The sequence below is a fragment of the Mus musculus genome, chromosome 9, assembly GCF_000001635.26.
Source record: "Mus musculus strain C57BL/6J chromosome 9, GRCm38.p6 C57BL/6J".
Lineage (NCBI taxonomy): Eukaryota > Metazoa > Chordata > Mammalia > Rodentia > Muridae > Mus > Mus musculus.
The window spans coordinates 106835127-106856456 of NC_000075.6; the positions used below are offsets into that span (position 1 = coordinate 106835127).

Below are 21330 nucleotides of genomic sequence, written 5' to 3' on the forward strand. Positions count from 1 at the left end.
GTGGAAAATGATGGAAGCCATTGTGATAGCTTATGACTGTAAACAATTCTAGCACTTGGCTGAAGAAGGGGAAAGATGTAGTTTTGAGGTCAGACTGAGCTACATAAGACTCTGTTTCAGCTCCTTCCTACCTCCAGAAAAGCCACAGGACTATATTAAGAATTTATTAAAGTTCCTTAATTTGATTGAATTAAATTTCAGATATATAGTACTTCTTTATGACTTTCTTAAAACTTGTAATTATTAACATATTGATTTTATAAATTGATGGGATTCATGTTAACATTTCTCTCTCTCTCTCTCCATATATATTATATTTAAAGGTAGATCATGTCAATCCATCTTTCTTTTATTCTCATTCCCTTTCCTTTCCTCTCTTTTCTTTACAGCTGGTAAATGCATATGTGATGACAAGTAGAGAGCCCCCTTTAAATACTGCAGCTTGCAGACTGCTGCTGGACATCATGCCGGGCCTAGAAACCGCAGTTGTCTTTCAAGAAAAGGTACTTGGTAGAAGAAAAGTCATTGTTTGACTTGAGTGGATTGAATTGTTAGATTTGTTTTTGTTACTGCAGTAGGTGTTAACCTTTTCTTATTCAAGTAGCAGGGTATGCTGTAGCCAGGGGAAGGAAAAATGCAAAAAGCGGTATATTCAGGCAGTGGTATACAGCTGCAATCTCAAGAGTGGGAGTTCAGGGTCATTCTTTCCTAAGTTGGAGTTCAAGGCCACCTTGGTCTACATAAGATCCTCTCTCCAAAAACAGCGGTTGAAGTTAGGCCCTGGTTCTTCCTCCCAGTCTCATGCTCTCAGAAATAAGACTCAGTCTCAAAGTATATTTACAGATACCTTGGCCATATAGTTAGGCTCCTCTCTGACAGATAAAACTTAAAATATCCCATTTATGCTAGCCTACATTCTGCCATGTGGCTGGTTACCTGTGCTCAGGTACCATGTGTCCATTTCGTCACATCTTACAGGTGAATCTCCAACCTGGCTCTATCCCAGAATTCTTTCTCTTAGATGTCTCACCTTCTGTTTCCTACTTAAGCCATAGGCCATAGGCTTTTTAAGTGACAGGTGATGCATCCATACAGTACACAAGATGTTCTCTCTACAAACAACAAAAGTAAGTTATTAGGATAACTTCTTTTTATATGGGTTAAATAATATTTTTCAGAATCTTTTTTGTTTGTTATTTGGAGACAGGGTTTTTTCCAGGCTGGCCTTGAATTCAAAGATTCGCCTGTCTCTGCCTCCCAGGTGCTTTCACTGCCTGGCTGCAACAAGCTCCTTAATGCCTGAATCATCTCTAGTCCACCACTGAAATATCCATTAACTTTTTTTTTTGTCATGAGATAGAAACTTTGGCTTATAATTTCAATCTTGAAAATAGGCTCTTTCTGAATTGTGTTGTTTCTTGTCCTTTACTATAGGAAGGAATTGTTGAAAATCTTTTCAAATGGGCCCGAGAGGCTGATCAGCCACTTAGGACATATTCTACTGGACTGCTGGGAGGTGCTATGGAAAATCAAGATATTGCTGCCAACTACAGAGATGAAAATTCACAGTTGGTAAGGACCTTCTTTTTTTTTTTTTTTTTTTTTTTTTGTTTTTTGTTTTTTGAGACAGGGTTTCTCTGTGTAGCCCTGGCTGTCCTGGAACTCACTTTGTAGACCAGGCTGGCCTTGAATTCAGAAATCCACCTGCCTCTGCCTCCCAAGTGCTGGGATTAAAGGCGTGAGCCACCACGCCGGGCGTCACTTTTCTTTTTTTACATTTAAACTTAAAAAAAAAATCTTGTCAAGGATCATGACATATAAACCATTCTTTTTGTTTGTTTTTCTCATATCTTCCCTTAACCTTTGTGTTTTGAAGATTTCGAAACATGTAGAAAAGTCAAAAGACTTTTAATGAGTGGTTGGATCCGTACTACTTGAATGGATTGTTGATTTTACTATTCCGTTATTAGTGAAATATTAATCCATTAATAACAATGGATTATTTTGCTAGACTATACTCACTAAAATTACCTTCCATTTAGCTACTACTATAAATTTTAAAGAAATGCAATTCAGGTTAATTTTTAGATACAAACCCCTTCTGTTTATTTGAGATAGGGTCTCTCTGTTTATCTGTGTAGTCCAGGCTGTCTTGAAACTTGCTTTGCAGACCAGGCTGGCCTTGAATTCAGAGATCCACCTGCCTCTGCCTCTTGAATGCTGGGATTAAAAGGTGTGCTACCACTGCCGGTCTTCAACCCCCTTTTTTTTTTACTGTAGAACTGTAGTATCTATCATTCTATTGTTTTGCTATTCTATTTGTTTGTTTGTGGAAAAAAGATTGTTTTAGAGACATTTTCTTTCTGGGTAGCTACTGTTGACTACTCACTGCGTAGCCAGGCTGGATTCAGACTGCAGCAGTCCTGCTTCAATTTCCCAAGTGTTTGAGTTGCAGGCATACATCACTGCACTCAAGAAAACAGAGTACCACTTTTTAGTTTTGGCCCCAAACATAAGTATTTAAAAGATTTAAAAAGGAAAACCTGGAAATTAGATAATGAGTTGCTAGTGACATACACTGTATATTTGGTAAGTTTTTGAAATTTTCAGTTTTGATTTTCAAAGGCAATTAAAAGAAAGAGCCTATAAATATATCTAGCTCCTGCCTTTTTAGGTGTGATGCATAGTCCAGTCGACCTTGGCCCAAAACAGACAAGTTGTAAATGGTGTATTTTATATGCACACCTTCTAGTTTGGGTTTTCTGGAAAAAAAATACACATATTTTAAACTTGATTTTAGCTATAGCTTATTTCATCAAATTATAGGAATAAAATCAACATATTTATTAAATCTTTACTATTTCCTGGTATTGAGCTAACTGCAACAGCGTTGAGTTTTCTTTAATAGAAAATAATGTATAATAGGCTATTTATGGTAGCATGTGCCTACAAATCTTAGCATTTTAGAGGCAAAGGCAGGAGTAAGATTCTACCTCATAAAACAAAACTTATTTAATAATCATGTAAACTAAAATTCAGAATAAATACTTTTTCTCAAATAATTGTTGCTAGGTGGCAATAGTGCTTAGAAGACTGAGGGAGCTCCAGCTTCAAGAAGTGGCTTTGCGGCAGGACAGTAAGCGTCCTAGTCCACGGAAGCTCTCTTCGGAACCCCTTTTGCCTCTGGATGAGGAAGCTGTGGATATGGACTATGGTGACATGGCAGTGGATGTTGTGGATGGAGAACAAGAATCTTCTAGAGATATGGAGATCTCCTTTCGTCTTGATTCAAGTCACAAGACCAGTAGTAGAGTGAACTCAGCAACTAAACCTGAGGAAGGAGGATTAAAGAAAAACAAGTCAGCAAAGCATGGTGACAGAGAGAACTTTAGGAAGGCCAAGCAGAAGTTGGGCTTCTCATCTTCTGACCCAGATCGTGTGTTTGTTGAGCTGTCTAATAGCAGCTGGTCAGAAATGTCCCCCTGGGTGATCGGCACCAATTACACTCTCTATCCTATGACTCCTGCTATTGAGCAGAGACTTATTCTTCAGTATTTGACCCCTTTAGGAGAGTATCAGGAGGTAAGTTATTGGGATAAGGTACTGTTTGACATTTTGGGACTATTAAATTTACCTCTGGGGCATTTTATGACTATACCTTACTTATAGACATAGTCCTAACTCTACTCCAGAAAGGTCTTCATCTCAAATTAGTAAGGTCTTATGCAGGTCACTCCTGATTAAGGGTTGTTTGATCAAAGTGTATTCATACAAACTTGATATGTGAACATAGGAATGTATTTTTAAGGGGATGTTTAATTTCTTTTAATGTTCTTCCTTCATAAAGTACAGAGAATGTGAAAAAGCCAAAATTTAAGCCTTTTTTTTTTTGGTTCTCATTTCAGTTACTTCCCATATTCATGCAACTTGGATCAAGAGAATTGATGATGTTTTATATTGATCTGAAACAGACGAATGATGTCCTGCTTACTTTTGAGGCACTCAAGGTAAAAGTCACTGAGTATTTTATTAGTACTAATGTTTATAAAACTCATGTTTAGTTTGGTTAGTATAGTAGTACCAGTCAGCTATCTGATTTTTCCAGCACTTGAAAGTATAGTATCTCTGAAGAACTGGTTTCATTTATTTATTTTTGAGACAGGGTCTTAGTCTGTGGCCCAGGTTAGCATAGAACTCCTGTCTAGATCTGGTTGGCCTAGAGCTTACACCATGTTCATGCCTCACCTTCTTTGATAATTGGGATTACATGTATGAGCTAGTATATGCCTGGCTTTACATTTTTCAACTTTAGTTAATTTTAATTAAGTGAACCCACATGTCACCAGTGTTTCATTTAGTCTCTAGACATTTTAAGATTTGGATGAGATCAAACAGAATTTGGGTAGTATGTGGGATGGTGTAATGTGTTGTCTATATGTCTGTTTCTGTCAGTCTGTTTGCACTCAGTGGTTATACCATTAACAGTGTAATGGCACTGGAGGCCAGAGCTGTTCCTGGTGGTCCAGAAATACTACATTCATTTACAACATTGATTTTTTTTTTTTTTTTTTTTGAACAAGATGCAGTTAGAGAGTGACTTTGGACGTTTACTCAATCTCTTTTGGAGTTATAATGAGTATAGTCATTCATCTGTTTCTAGACAAAGCTATATATAAAAGGGACAAAAGATAATGAAATATGTATGAACAGAGAAAAACTTAAAAAACGAGATCCTTAAAAGCAAAATTGGAGCTAGAGAGATGGATCAGCAGTTTAAAACTACCAAGTTTGACCTGGTGGTGGTGGTGGTGGTGGTGGTGGTAGTAGTGGTGCACGCCTTTAATCCCAATTCTTGGGAGGCAGAGGCAGATGGATGGATCTCTGTGAATTCGAGGCTAGCCTAGTCTATGGAGTGAGTTCCAGGACAGCCAGGGCTACACAGAAAACCCTGTTTTGAAAAACCCAAACCAAATCAGACAAAAAACAAGTTTGGTTTTCAGCACCCATAGTTGGCAGCTTTTAATTCCAGGTCCAGGTTAAATGATGGCCTCCTTAAACACCCACATAATACCTTGCATACATACTCATTTTCTCATTTGCTTGCGTAAACACACACACACCCATGCATGCACCCACACATGCACATGGGTGCATAGAATCTAGGGGGGTGAGTTGGGTGGTGATGCACACCTTTAATCCCAGCAACACAATCTACACAGAGAAACCCTGTCTTGAGGAGAAAGGTCAACGGATCAATCACTCTGTCTGTCCGTCTGTTCTGTTTGTCTGTCTCTGGGTTTATCATATGTTCAAAAGGAAGACACAAGTTAAGAGAAGGAACAGGTATTAAGTCTAATAGGAACAAAATGGGATAAAAGAAAATTGAGACTGGGTATGCTAGTTCATATTATTAATATTAGTACTCAGAAGGCAGAAGCAGGCAAGTCTCTTGAGTTTGAGGCCAGCCTGGTTTACATAGCAAGTTCCAGGACATGACAGTATTAAAAAAGAAAGGAAACAGATAGGATCTGCCCACAGGGTGAGGTGAAGTGAGTTTGTAGGTGGTGAGGTCTTAAATAAATTAGTTTCTTTAAAAAAAAAAAAAAGATGCATTTATTTATTTATTTATTTAGTATTCAGTGATCTGCCTGCATGTATGTCTGCAGGCCAGAAGAGGGCACCAAATCTCATTATAGGTGGTTATGAGCCATCATGTGGTTGCTGGGAATTGAATTCAGGACCCTTGGAAGAGCAGCCAGTACTCTTAACCTCTGAGCCATCGCTCCAGCCCTCAATTTAGGTTTCTTGATATATGTTAAGCCTACTTATTCTGTTTCTACACATATTGTGATGGTGATTGTCAGGATGGCATGAGAAAACCATGTGGCTACAAACCTAGTTTAGGTGAGTTGAGGCACAAATTGGGTGGAAGAATGGTAGAGGCATGTGTGATAGAAAAAGCATAAGGAAGGAAGGGATTTGAATTTTATGTAAGGCAGTCCAGTTCTAGGTGTTGAAAATGTCTGAAGAGGGTATATACCTGTTAATGGTGCTGTTGACCTTAATCCTCCAAGTCTGTAATTGCAAATCTGTATTGTCTCTTCTGGAAATAGGAGGGGGAGCTCTAGTTCTCTTGAGGCTCTGTGTTCAGAAATAGGAAGAATCCTCACACTTTTGTTATATATGGCATCCTTAAAGTTACACAGAACATTCTACTCTGAGGGGCTGTAGGAATTGAGCAGGAAATAAAAATTTATCTGGGTGTGGTGGCTTATTCTGAAAATCTCAGCTCTGGGGATGCAGGGACAGTGGGTTCAAGAACAGTATCTAGAGCCATTAAGATGACTGGGAGGTTAAGGCATGTGTTACCAAGCCTGATGACTTGAGTTTGATCTCTGGGAACCACATGGTGAAGGGAGAGAACCAATTCCTGTACTCTGACCTCCACACATAACACCACAGCCACTCACATGATAAGTAAATGAAGCATCTAAAAATTTGAAGTTTTAATAGTTTGAAAGGCATTCTGATACATCAAAATCCTATTCTCCCCCTTTTTTATTTTAAAAACAGACAAAGATTTTTCTATTTATTTCATGTATGTGAGTACAGCAGAAGAGGGCATCAGATCCCATTACAGATGGTTGTGAGCCTCCATGTGGTTGCTGGGGATTGAACTCAGGACCTCTGGAAGAGCAGTCAGTGCTCTTAATTGCTGAGCCATCTCTCCAGCCCAATCCTACCCCTTTGATACTTTGCTTAAGGTTGTTCTTTGAGAGTCTAATTCCAGCATCTGGGTGGTGGAGGCTAGCTTGGGACACATAATGAATCCTTGTTCCAAAATTTTTTTTATTATTATTTGGGGCTATATTGAAAAGAAAACATTTTGAACTTTATTTTTTTTAAAGATTTATTTATTTATTATATGTAAATACACTGTAGCTGTCTTCAGACACATCAGAAGAGGGTGTAAGATCTCATTACGGATGGTTGTGAGTCACCATGTGGTTGCTGGGATTTGAACTTAGGACCTTCGGAAGAACAGTCAGTGCTCTTAACCACCGAGCCATCTCACCAGCCCCCATTTTGAACTTTATAAAGTCAGTGACTGAACTTCGTTTAGAACACTGAGCTGATTAATTAAACTGGGAAGGTTAGCAAAAGTCATGTACTGATAAAATGATTGTAAAATTGTGCCATTGCTTAGAACCAGGATTATCACCCTTTGTGTCTGTGGGGTACTGGGAATTAACCTAGGCCTTAATGCTTTGCAAGTACTCTACTAGGAACTTGTGTTCTTCAGCTCTTTTAACTTTTCTCATTTTTGTGGCAGGGTCACACAAAGTCCCTAGACTGGCCATGAAGTATGGCTCTCCTGTCTACTAACTAGGCCAGCACTGTTACATGTAGTTTACTTTTGTTTGTTTGACTTTTTTTTTTAATGGAAGATGTAGCAGTAGGCAATTAATGCTATTCACATCAACCTAGCAGTGGTGTCGGTGAGCATTCCTTGCTGCCCGCCCCATTGTTCTTGGTTCCCAAAAGAAAGACACATACATGCAGCCTTATATTTTACTATACCTTAAGCATCTTGATGGCTGGGCCACTCTAAACCTCCATGCAGCTAGCATGCTTTCCTTTTCTCTATTCCTGAATTATTACTTACTAAAACCTATATTCTATCCTGACTGCCCCGGACCCAGGCCTACAGCCCTCCTGGGCCATGATCCCCAACTCTTACATGTTGGCTGTCTCTGTCCTATACTTTTCAGGCTTGCTCTTCTCTCCTATCATGGCGGTTCTAATTCCTCCTTCCTCTCTTGGTTCCCTTGTCTTCAAATCCTAAAGTCCCGCCTCTGTTCCCTGCCTAGCCATTGGCTGCCAGCAACTTTATTTACCAATCAGAACCAACTGGAGGTAGGGACCCTCAGCGTCTTACATGCAGATTCTCGTGCAATTTTGGGAACCCAACTAACATAATACAATCGTTAGACCAAATTCACAACAGAAGAGTTTATTTTGCTTACAGTTTGAAGGAATAAAATATAGTCCTTCACATAGGGAAGGCAGGGCAAGGCAAGGCAAGGAAGGCATGGCAATAGGTAGCTCCATGGTAGCAGGATTATATAGCTGGGACTTTTCATCTCTTCACATGTGCAAAAGAAAGAGTAGAAACTTAAAGAAACAAAAACAGAAAAAAACCCCAAACCAGGTTTATTATTTTACTGCATACCCTACAATGGTGGGCAGTAATAAGAATACTACAGGCGGCCCCATTCCTTGTTTTCTTTTCTTTTTTTAAAGATTTATTTATTTATTATATATTTGTAAATACACTGTAACTGACTTCAGACACCACAAAAGAAGCATCAGATCTCATTACGGATGGTTGTGAGCCACCGTGTGGTTGCTGGGATTTGAACTTGGGACCTTCAGAAGAGCAGTCAGTGCTCTTAACCGCTGAGCAATCTCTCCAGCCCCCATTTCTTGTTTTCTACCCGCATAAAAACCTTTGGTTTGCTGAGGGTGTAGCTCGTTTGTATGCGTCATGTTTAGCAAGGCCCTGGGTTCTATTCCTATCCTTCCTCCTTACCCTGACAGGTCTTTGAAACATGAATACTTTTTGTATTAGGAAGGAAAGATGGATGTTGTAGAATTTTAGCCTTTCTTTTTCTTTCACTTACATCCCCTTTTCCTATTTATTTTCCCTTCACTCTAGCTTTTCTTTTCTTTTTTTTTTTTTTTCAAGACAGGGTTTCTCTGTGTAGTCCTGGCCGTCCTGGAACTCACTCTGTAGACCAGACTGGCCTCGAACTCAGAAATCCACCTGCCTCTGCCTCCCAAGTGCGGGGATTAAAGGCGTGCGCCACCATGCTCAGTCACTCTAGCTTTTCTTTTGTGAGACCCTGGTTCTCTACTCACATGGCTCTTTATAGCAGCTTAATATTATGTTAAGAAATTTGTGATGTTTTTGATTATTCCACTATAACATGTGTCCTTATTGTTTAGCACCTAGCATCTCTCCTGCTTCATAACAAATTTGCCACAGAATTTGTTGCACATGGTGGAGTACAGAAATTACTGGAAATTCCTCGTCCTTCTATGGCTGCAACTGGTGTGTCCATGTGCTTGTATTACCTGTCCTACAATCAGGATGCTATGGAAAGAGTAAGTCTAGTCCATTCAGGTGAAGAGGATGGGATTTGATGGGGACCATCTCTTTAAAACAGCACATTCACAAAACAATGTTTGGATAAAATGAATAGTTGAAAAGATGAAATTCTTATGAAAAACATGAGTCGTGTGAATGTATAGTCTTCATAAAGCATTCTAAAATGTACAATTGTTTAGAAAAATTTCTGACTACTGAGAAACTGCAGGACAGATGTTCCACAAGCTATATTTGCTTTCTGTGATTTTTGTGGCAATACGATTAGTAGCCAGGCACTTTTCATTTGTCTCTCAGTAGAGCTGTATTATATCTTAAAGTCAATTAATTTTAAAAACAGGTGATGCTTTGTATATGTTAAATAATTTGCCATGGGTTATAAACTAATTCTACATGTTCTCATTGTTAGTTTGAGTCTTTTTTTTTTTTTTTTCATTAAGTCTGCCATGTTTGTAACATCTTTTTAAAAAGTGAGTGGGTTGTACATTTGAAAAGTGATGGCTCCTGGGTCTCTCTTGGAGAGGGCTTATCATTTCTGTATCACATTTTGTACAATATATAACTTTTTATGTGTGTCTTGTGTATGTGTTTGTTACCCTGGCTGGCTTGTCTCACTCTGAGGCCTGAGAGGACATCCTCAAACTCAGAGATTCTCCTGCCTCTGTCTTCCAAGTGATGGGATTAAAGGCCTGTGCCTCCACTGCCCAGCAGCTCAGCCACTTTTAAGAATGTTTGTGCTGGGCATGTTGGCATACACCTTTAATGCTTGCATCTGGTTTAGTATATTACTTTTCTTCCCCCCCCCCTTTTTTTTTTAAAGATTTACTTACTAAGAAAAAATTCAGATATAAATACCAAAAAAAAAAAAAAAATGTATGTATATGAGTATACTGTAGCTCTTTTCAGACACACCAGAAGAGGGCATCAGATCTCATTACAGATGGTTGTGAGCCACCATGTGGTTGCTGGGAATTGAAATCAGGACTTACAGAAGAGCAGTCAGTGCTCTTAACCGCTGAGCCATCTCTCCAGCTCTAGGATATTACTTTTTAAGTTAAGCTGATGATTGTTTTGAGTGTTGTCTTTGTTCGTTTCTTAAGATAAATATAGTTAAAATTTAACTTTTTGTGAATAGTAAACTATATATGCACAAAGTTAATTATGGCTAACATATAGAAAAAAGTACCAAACAAATCTAGGGAATGTTTTACAGCTGATTGCATGATTCAGTGGAGCAGCAGACACTACACTTGTAGACTTAGTGTCAGTAGTAGTCTCAGGAAACTCACCCACCTCCCCCAGGGTTTTCTTTTTTCTGAGACAGGATTTCTCTGTACAGTTGTAGCTGTCCTGGAACGGGCTTTATAGATCAGGCTGACTTTGAATTCAGAGACCCACCTGCTTCTGCTTTTTGAGTACTAGGATTAAAGGCCTGTGTCACTACTGCCTAACAAGCTCAACCACTTTTTTTTTTTTTTTTGGTTTTTCGAGACAGGGTTTCTCTGTATAGTCTTGGCTGTCCTGGAACTCACTTTGTAGACCAGGCTGGCCTCGAACTCAGAAATCCGCCTGTCTCTGCCTCCCAAGTGCTGGGATTAAAGGCGTGCGCCACCACGCCCGGCTGGCTCAACCACTTTTAAGAATGTCCTTGCTGGGTATGCTGACTTAATCCTTTAATCCTTATATTTGGGAGGCAGAAGCAGTGGATCTCTGAGTTTGAGACCAGTCTGGTCTACATAGTGAGTTTCAGGTCAGCTAGGGCCACCAAGTGAGACTGTATCTCAAAGAAAAAAAAAGTCTTTAACTTCTTAATTTCTATGAGCCTCTTTATAATTGTTAAGGAAGATTTAATACTTAGTATATAAATACTAAGATAGTATATAAATTTATATAGTGTATAAATATTTAGTATATAAATACTAAGATAGTATATAAATTTATATAGTGTATAAATATCTAGTATATAAATACTAAGACAGTATATAAATTTATATAGTATATAAATATTTAGTATATAAATACTAAGACAGTATATAAATTTATATAGTATATAAATATTTAGTATATAAATATTAAGATAGTATATAAATTTATACAGTGTATAAATATTTAGTATATAAATACTTAGTATATAGGGTTACTTAGAAGCATTAAATGATGTAATTTTTGGGCCTAAGTAACTATAGATTGTACTTAATTAAATGTAGGTTGTTTTTAGGTTTGGAACAAATTTTCTAGAATTGACTTAGTGTGATCACTGTATTCTGTAAACATTTCTATTACACTGAATTTTTTTTTATTCCTTATCAAAGATACCTCTGCCCCAAATGTTAAAATATATTTATATATATATTTTTTTGCAGGTTTGCATGCATCCTCACAATGTTCTATCTGATGTGGTGAACTATACCCTGTGGTTAATGGAATGTTCTCATGCTTCAGGATGTTGCCATGCTACTATGTTTTTCTCAATTTGTTTCTCATTCCGGGCTGTTTTGGAGCTCTTTGACCGTTATGATGGTCTTCGTCGTCTGGTGAACTTGGTGAGGTTCTTCCATTGGCTCTTCAGTTAGCTGTAGGGATCCTACTCATTTAGGTTATTCAGAAAGACAATCTCGTAGAAGATAGGAAATTGCTTTTTGGTTGTCTGATTATAAGTCTTATGTAGCCCAATCTGGTCTTAACTGTAACCAAAGATGACTTTGAACTACCTCTCCTGCCTCCGGTTCCCAGTGCAGGGATCACAGGTACATATCACTGCAGACAGCTGGGAGAATCTTTCTGATTGGCGTTTTGAGTGGTCCTCGTATAAATTACTTTCTTTCTCCTTTATGAGTCTTTATTACTTTCTCTCCTCTGGTCCTTTGGTGCTGAAGATTGAGCCCAGGGCCTTTTGCACATTCACTGTAACACTGAACTGCCACACTCAGCCCTGTTCTCTTTCCTGTGTCTTTGGTGGCTGGAGGATTTCCCATGCCATTGTAGCCCCTCCCCTTGATGTAATTTTGTAGGAGTGTTGTGATAACATTAATTTTTCAAAATTGTGTAAATTTTTCTTGCTCTTGTTTCCCAAGTGTGCAATTGTGGGCTAGCACACAGTTTACCTGGTTAATTTTGATCTTTTCAAATGGCAACAATTTTAGACTGTTGTAGCTTTCTGTTCTTTTTCATTTAGATTTTTAAGAGTTTCACTGTAGCTCAAATTAGCCTTGAATTTCCAGTGTAGATTGACTGGCCTGGAAATTAGTGCTTTCCAGCCTCAGCTTCTCAAGTGCTAGACTACAAAGATAGACCTCATTCTCTGTATATATCTTAATTAGAAGGTGGTGTTTGTTTGTTTCATATAACTGTTGGCAGGCTGTATATGGATATACTTTGGTACTTGTCAGTACTGTTGAACAGAAACACTTACCAACGTCTTATCTTTTTACTTTTCTGTGTCTTCTTTCCCCCTCTTTTGCAATCTTATATCTGTTTACTAATAGATCAGTACTTTGGAGATTTTAAATTTGGAAGACCAGGGTGCACTTTTGAGTGATGATGAAATATTTGCTAGTCGCCAAACAGGAAAACATACCTGCATGGCTCTGCGCAAGTATTTTGAGGCTCATCTGGCCATTAAATTGGAACAAGTCAAGCAGTCACTTCAGAGGACTGAGGGTGGTATTCTTGTTCACCCCCAGCCTCCATACAAGGTAAGAGGATAATAATTTATTTATGTGTTTATTTATGTTTACTTTTGAGTATGGTGACATCTTTCCTGTGATGGAACACCATGACCAAGGCAGCTTGGGAGAAAAGGTTTTTTTTTGGCTTATGCTTCCATATGACTGTTCATCATCATAGGAAGTCAGGCATCTGAGGTACAAGCTGATGTAGAGGCCATGGAGGGATGTTGCTCACTGACTTAAGTCTATTAAGACTGATTCATGAGCTGAGATTCTTTTTTGCTACAATCTGATGTATTCTTTCTGTCATTTGTTTTAGAAGTTTTCCACTTGAATAGATCAAAACTGTGGTAGGTTTCTTACCTATTTCATGCCTGGAAACATCATGACTGACTAGCTAGTACTGAAGGTCTATATGAGTCATGCCACCATAAAAATCACTTTGCCTGTGCTGTCCATTACAGGTCGGGCCATTATGGACTTTTTCTATGCTGCCCATTACAATTACTATGATTACGTTGCCTTTGGCAATTAGGTTTTGCCACCTGACCCTGCTACTTTGAGGTCCAGTAAAACCTATTGGATTTAATTCATCCAACTGAGTAGCAGTATCTCTAACCCTAAGGCCTGGTCCTAAGGAAAGGGATGACAACAGAACTGTACAGATGGGCTAGTGCCCCTCTCACTGTTTTGTGTCCTATAGGATTAGTGATAGGCTTGTCTTCTGAGCCTTCCCATTGTCTGAAGGATTTGGTTTTACATAAACCTTGAGAACCTGAGGGTTCAAAGTTCCCAGTCTCAGTAGGGTTCTCCTACACAGCTCCATCCCAAGTTATACAGTCTCATTCTTTACCAATTAATGCCCTTACTTTAACACCCTCAGAGGCTGGGACTTGAATTTTTTCTGTAGTTCAGCCAGTCTAATAATGAGGGCTTCTGTTTGATTTTACACAACTTAAGCTCTTTGGCTGCTGGAGAGAAGACTCTCTTCCAGTGCATATTTAAACCCTTTAGACTGTTCATTTCCATCTGGAACTGGTCAGGGTTATCACTGAGTTAATTGTCCTTCACTGTATTCTGAGATGCTGGAAGTTGGTTAATTTTATCACTGAGCTCAGTCCTACCCTTTGTTAATTTATTCAGAGATGCTAGGAGCAACCCAGCAACAGCAGCATTTTCCTTTCCTTATATTTTTCAGAAAGTGCTGAAAGGTCTGTTCCGTCTCGTCCCGTCCCGTCCTGTACACGCCCCCCCCCCCCCCCCCCCCAATCCCAGAAACAGAGATGCTCTGTGTAGCCCTGGCTATCCTGAAACTTTCTGGGTAGTCCAGGCTGGCTTGGAACTCAGAGTTCCTTTGCTTCCGGAGTGCTGGTTTAAAGGAGTGCACCACCACTGGCTCGTTTGAAGTTTTATATATAGAATAACCAAATCCATTGTCTCTCACAATTGGTGAATCAGGATAATCAAATGCTTTTTGCCTCCTTAAGTTTGTAAAATACGTCACACCATGGTCTTTCAGTATTCTCTAATTTTTCAGGAGACGCTTTAGTAACTTGAGGTAACTTTAGTAACTTGAGGGGCTTCAGTAACTGTAGAGGTTAACAAATTGGAAAGTTCAGTCTTATACTTGCTATAGAACCACTTCTGATACTAAAATCTGTGGTCTGGGTTCTCTAGAAGAACAGAACTTATAGAGTGAAAACACACTACTATACCCTCTCCCTATGGGGATTTATTAGAGTGGCTTATAGGCTGTGGTCTAGTTAGTTCAACAGTGGTTGTCTACCAACAGAAGGTCTAAGATTCCAGTAGTTGTTCAATTCATGAGGCTGGATGCCTCAGTTGGTCTTCAGTATAAAGTGGATATTAGTCCAGAAACTTAGGATACCCAAGATATAAGATACAATTTGCTAAACACATGAAACTCAAGAAGAACGAAGACCAAAGTGTGGACACTTTGCCCCTTCTTAGAATTGGGAACAAAACACCCATGGAAGGAGTTACAGAGACAAAGTTTGGAGCTGAGACGAAAGGATGGATCACCTAGAGACTGCCATATCCAGGGATGCATCCCATAATCAGCTTCCAAACCCTGACACCATTGCATACACAGCAAGGTTTTGCTGAAAGGACCCAGATATAGCTGTCTCTTGTGAGACTATGCCAGGGCCTAGCAAACACAGAAGTGGATGCTCACAGTCAGCTATTGGATGGATCACAGGGCTCCCAATGGAGGAGCTAGAGAAAGTATCCAAAGAGCTAAAGAGATCTGCAACCCTGTAGGTGCAACATTATGAACTAACCAGTACCCCAGAGCTCTTGACTCTAGCTGCATATGTATCAAAAGATGGCCTAGTCGGCCATCACTGGAAAGAGAGGCCCACTGGACTTGCAAACTTTATATGCCCCAGTACAGGGGAACGCCAGGGCCAAAAAGTGGGAGTGGGTGGGTAGGGGAGTGGGGGGCAGGGCATGGGGGACTTTTGGGATAGCATTGGAAATGTAAATGAGGAAAATACCTAATAAAAAATATTAAAAAAAAAACAAAAAAGACAGAAGTAGGTTGTAATGACAGTGAAGGAATGGAGCAAGCAGGTAGAGCAAAAGCTTTCTTTTTCCATGTCCTTTATATAGGACAGGAGGATATAGGATATATAGGATAGGCCCAGGAAGTGTGGCCCAGATGAAATGTGGATTTTATCACTTCAAAAGGTCTGGATTAATGATGTATCTTTCTATACTAAAAGATCCAGATTAAAAGTGGGTCTTCCCACTTCAGATGATTAATTAAAAAAGAAAAAAAAATCTTATCGGTACCCAGCTGATTTGGTTTTAGTAAGTTCCAGATGTAGTCAAGTTGACAACCAAGAATAGCCACCACACAGGGTTTTTATAATGTAGATCAGACTGGCCTGGAACTCATAGAGAACTATTTGCTTCTGCCTTCCAAGTGCTGGGATTAAAGGCATCTACTAGGCTCCCAGATAATCTTTGTGTGTGTGCTTGTGTGTGTGTATGTATGTGTGTGTGTGTGGGGGGATCAAAACCAGGCTCTCACATGTGCCTGGTAAGTGCTATAAAACTTTACATCCTGACTCCACATGCAGTCTTAAAAGTTAGTATTAATTGCAGCAGTGCAGTTATAGGTCTAAAATTCACATGAAGACAAGTGTCATGTCTTAGGATATATATGTACATCTTTGTATTTTTACCTGCCCTGTACAATTGAGAGCAGTACAATTGGAAGTAGAGGCAAAAGATAAATTTCAGGGGCCTTCTTTGTCTTCACTTGAGTCATGATAGGTTTAGGGTCAAGATTAGTGTCTGTGTGTTTCAGAATCGCCAGCTGGAGGGACACCTGTTTATGTGGTGCTACTTTCTCTTCCCCTTCACACAGATATGCACAAATTAACCCTTCTTCTTCTTCTTCTTCTTCTTCTTCTTCTTCTTCTTCTTCTTCTTCTTCTTCTTCTTCTTCTTCTTCTTCTTCTTCTTCTTTCTTCTTCTTCTTCTCCTCCTTCTCCTTCTCCTTCTCCTTCTCCTTCTCCTTCTCCTTCTCCTTCTCCTTCTCCTTCTCTTTCTCCTTCTCCTTCTCCTCCTCCTTCCTCCTTCTTCCTCCTCCTTCCTCCTCCTTCCTCCTTCTTCCTCCTCCTTCCTCCTCCTTCTTCTTCTTTCTTCTTCTGTGTGATGTTAGAAATAAAGGACTGGAGTCAGAGGCAGGCGGATTTCTGAGTTCGAGACCAGCCTGGTCTATAGAGTGAGTTCCAGGACAGCCAGGGCTGCACAGAGAAACCCTGTCTTGAAAAACCAAAAAAAAAAAAAAGAAAGGACTAAACATTATGTAGCAGTGCTTTACATAGGGACTTATTGACTCAAAAGTTGTAGAAATTGAAAGCTATTATTAAAAGTTTTTGGCAGGCATTGAATAAGTAGCAGATGATATGTATCATAATTATACATAATTCTTCTTATAGGCATGCTCATATACTCATGAGCAGATTGTAGAAATGATGGAATTTTTGATAGAGTATGGCCCAGCTCAGCTATATTGGGAACCTGCTGAAGTCTTCCTCAAGCTTTCCTGTGTGCAGCTTTTACTACAGCTTATTTCCATCGCCTGCAATTGGAAGACCTATTATGCAAGGTAGGACTAAAGGTTTCATGAAGTTCATAAGATATAACACATAACACATAATGCACGTGTAACAAGCTATTGTTGGATTGAAGTTTTAGATTTGACTCTGAGAAGGAAGTAGATTAAGTATGAGAGTGATTTTTATTTTCTTATTATTTAACTTGTTTTTTTTTTTAATGTTGTTGTGTGTATGCAGTTGTATAAGCTTATGTGCCTCACATGTAAGTTCTTGAGGAGCTGACTAGGTCACCAAATACCCTAGAATTTAGAGTCAGACCGTTGTGAGATGCCATGAGGGTGATGGGACTTGAACCTGGGTCCTCTGGAAGAACAGCCAGTGCTCTTAGCCCCTAATCTACTAGATTTTTCTATACCAGAAATTAAAATGTATAACTATATTGGAGTCCAATCCAGGACCTTGCACATGCTACCACTGAGGTACACATCTAGGTTGTGTTTTTTTTTCTTCATTTTTATTGTTTATGTGTATGGATATTTAGTTTGCATCTGGGTTTGTGTACATGTATGCAGTGTCCGTGGAGGCCAGAAAAGGACATTGGATGCTCTAGAGATGGAATTATAAGATGCTGTGTGTGTGCTTGGAATCAAACCTGTGTCCTCTAAAAGAGCAGCCAATGTTCTTAACTGCTGAGTCATTTCTCCAGCCCTCACCTGTTATTTTTTGAAACAGGGTTCTATTATATATAATTAAAGTTGACTCTGAACTACCTATTAAGGCCAGGTTAGCCTTGGCTTAGATAATTCTTTCTGCTTTACCTCTGAGTAATAGGCATATAATACTATTTCCAGCTATGTTCGTCTTTTTACAATTTGCTTTTTCACATTAATATTTAAAATGCTGTATTTCTGTACTGTTTATTCATGATTGGTGTTTGAGGTTGTGGTGTGTATAACACAGGTTATAGCATATCTTCATTTTCACCCTTAACTAGATGTTGTAAAGCTGTAAATGTGATTGTAAAGTGATCTTAATAGTTTCCCACCTTATAAATGTTTGGTACTTGGTTTTAGATTTGTGTTTTACATTTTTTCTTTCACTTATTTATATTTTGAAACCTTTCCTGTGAAATCTGTTTTTTAAAAAATAATTTTCAGCAGTTACAGGGTAGTTTGCTGTCATTGATTTTTGGAATATTTTAGATTTTAAGTGTTTAGATTAGTTAGTGATTCTCAACTAATAGATCCTAAGTAGTCTAAAATCAGAAGGAATGAAATTTGAAGTGATTTTGGTCCAGAGCATTTTGGATAATGAATTTTAGGAGATACATAAACACTTGTTTCTCCCTCTTTATTGTTTTCTTTTTTGAGACAGGGTCTTGTGCTGGAGATAGCTCAGTGGTTAAGAGACAGGCTCTCTCTACATAGCTGTTCTGGAACTCACTCTATAGACCAGGGTGACCTCAAAGTAACAGAGATCCACCTGCCTCTGCCTCCTACATGCTGGGATTAAAGGTGTGGCTCACTGTCTGGCTCTAAGTAAGTTTAAAAAAGAAGACAAAATTATTTAAAGAAAAAAAAAAGAAAAAGAAAAACCCTGTTTTGGGCAAGTGATATGGTTCAGTGGGAAAGAAATTGCCTCCAAGTCTGGTGACCTGTTTTGGTCTCTGGAACCAACATGATAGAAGAAGAGAACCAAATCCAGAAGGCTGTCTTTTGACTGCACACACTGTGACAATACACTAATTAGTAAATATAATTGCCATCATTCAAATCTCCAGATTTTTTTTTTTTGGTTTCCTGAGACAGGGTTTCTCTGTTTCGTCCTGGCTGACTGTAACACACTGTGTAGACCAGGCTGGTGACAATATTCACAGAGATCCTCCTGCCTCCTGCCATTGCCTCCCAAGTGTTGGGATCAAAGGTGTGTGCCACCACTGCCTGGCTTCCAGATTATTTTCTAGAGTTTCCAGTATATTCTCATAGTTTTAAATATTTACAAAATAGAACTGTTTAAATGGTGATTTCAACGTGTTGTATTTTTGTTTTTTTAATTTATTTATTTTGTTGCTGTATTGTAGTTCCCAGTTGACCAGTTTTTCTTCCTGTTTAGGAATGATACTGTGCGTTTTGCTTTGGATGTCCTTGCTATTCTCACTGTGGTGCCAAAAATCCAGCTCCAGTTGGCGGAGTCAGTGGATGTACTGGACGAGGCCGGCTCTGCTGTCTCCACTGTAGGTAGGTTGCTCCTTATGACCGGGCCAATTTTGTGTGTGTGTGTGTGAGAATATACAGGTATATGCATGTGTGTGAAGGCCAGAGGTCAACATGAGGTTTCATTCCTCAGGCATCAACTATTTTTCTTTAAGATACCTGGAACTCGGCCGGGCGGTGGTGGCGCACTTTAAATCCTAGCACTTGGGAGGCAGAGGCAGGTGGATTTCTGAGTTCGAGGCCAGCCTGGTCTACAGAGTGAGTTCCAGGACAGCCAGGGCTATACAGAGAAGCCCTGTCTTGAAAAACCAAAAAAAAAAAAGATACCTGGAACTCACCAAGTATGCTAGTATACAAGCATGCATCGACAGCCGGCCAGCTGGCCGGCCTGCCTGCCTTTCTTTCTTTCTTTCTCTTTCTGGTTGGTTTTAGGGATCAAACTTTAGTCCTGTGATGATCAGGCAGATACTTTACAAACTAAACTGTCAAGAGTACCTTGCCATTGTCTGTTGTGTGATGGATTTGCCTTTGCTCTTATGGTCACATTTTTTTTTAAAAAGAATTATTTATTTACTGTATATGAATACACTGTTGCTATCTTCAGACACACCAGAAGAGGGCATTGGCTCCCATTGCAGATGATTGTGAGCCACCATGTGGCTGCAGGGATTTGAACTCAGGACCTCTGGAAGAGCAGTCAGTGCTCTTAACCACCGAGCCATTTTTCCAACCCTTATGGTCACATTTGTAACCCAATTTCAGGATGTTAGAATAGGACAGTGGTTCTCAACCTGTAGGTTGTAACCTCTTTTGAGTTCTTGGGTCGAATATCATATATCATGCTCATCAGATAATTACATTAAGATTTTAACAATAGCAAAGTTATAGTTATGGAATAGCAATGAAGATTATGATTTAATGATTATTTTATGAAGATTATTTTACTGCTTTTGCCCCTTTTATCTAAGAAATAATGCACACAAACTTTGGTAACTTTCACATTTCCCATAACCCCTCTGTATATTAAAGTATACGTGTGAGGTATTGTACCATTAAGGTACTTTGTCTGCTGTAATTGGCACCGTACAGTTCATACAAAGAGTCATACTAATAAACTTCGGCTTTCTAAGTGGTTCAGATATTTCTGTACTAGTGTCTGTGCACTTCCCAGAACTTACCTTTATGATAATTTACGAAGTTGGGACAAACAATGAAAGACAAGAACTTGGTTACCTATCTCAGAAACACAGCAAAGGAGAAAGCATGTCTGAGAAGCCGCTGAGGTGATGTGATTGTCTATGGGTCCTCAGGCCAATGCTTGGGGATGAACGTACCTAAGGCTCAAGCACCTGTTTTTAATTTTTAATAGATATTGGATAAGGTTCCTATAGCCGTGATAGTCACTAAGCTGAGGAGGGCCTTTTGCTTTTCCATGAAGGTTTTAATATTCCAACTGCTTTTGTCCCTTTTATCTAGGAAATATGCACACAAACTTTGGTAACTTTCACACTTCCCATAACCCCTCTGTGTACTAAACTATATGTGAGGTATTGTACATTAAGGTACAGAAAATGTAGCAGAGTAATACTCGTAGTTATTTGTTGGTTGGTTGGTTGGTTGGTTGGTTCTTGGACTGTGCGTTGAGGCAGGGTTTCATGTATCCCAGGCTAGTCTCTGACTAAATACATAGCTGAGGATGGCCTACCTCCACCTAATGAGTGCTGGATTTATTGGTGTGTACCATCATGCCTGGCTATCCTTGTACTTTTTTTCCTCCCTCTCCCTCTCCCTCTCCCTTTTCCCTTTTCCCTTTTCCCTTTTTTAAATAGAACAAAATAAATAAAATTTCAAATTACTAAGTTATGTCAATACTGGGGACAACCAATAACTTTTTTTTTTTTTTTGAGACAGGGTTTCTCTGTGTAGCCCTGACTGCCCTGGAACTTGCTCTGTAGACCAGGCTGGCCTCGAATTCACTGAGATCCACCTGCCCCTGCCTCTGAAAGGCATGTACCACTACCAACCAGCAGCCATTAACTTTTGTTTAAAGAAGTGTAATGTGTGCGTGTTCCTGTAGATGAAGCACATGTAGAGACCAGAAGACAGCTTTTGGATGTTAGCTCTTTCCTTTTTATCTTGTTGCTGTGGATTCTGTGAATTTTTAACCACTCTGTTTGCCCATCTTT

At 39.2% G+C, this 21330-nt stretch overlaps 1 protein-coding gene across 6 annotated transcripts in view; it reads left to right on the plus strand.

The window, feature by feature from the left end:
- Window positions 1-21330, plus strand: part of Dcaf1 (DDB1 and CUL4 associated factor 1) — a 66824-nt gene that overhangs the window by 20958 nt on the left and 24536 nt on the right. For 5 of the 6 annotated variants that reach the window (XR_379768.4, XM_006511753.3, XM_006511754.3 and 2 more), the window contains exons 5-13: window positions 390-503; window positions 1435-1572; window positions 3073-3582; window positions 3906-4007; window positions 9010-9168; window positions 11533-11712; window positions 12655-12864; window positions 16812-16981; window positions 19044-19168. Coding sequence is in view for 5 of the 6 variants with exons in the window: in XM_006511753.3 (XP_006511816.1) it covers window positions 390-503; window positions 1435-1572; window positions 3073-3582; window positions 3906-4007; window positions 9010-9168; window positions 11533-11712; window positions 12655-12864; window positions 16812-16981; window positions 19044-19168 (1708 nt within the window). In the remaining variant the exon portion in view is untranslated. The remainder of the gene's footprint in view (window positions 1-389; window positions 504-1434; window positions 1573-3072; window positions 3583-3905; window positions 4008-9009; window positions 9169-11532; window positions 11713-12654; window positions 12865-16811; window positions 16982-19043; window positions 19169-21330) is intronic. The other variant, NM_001373931.1, reaches the window with a different exon arrangement.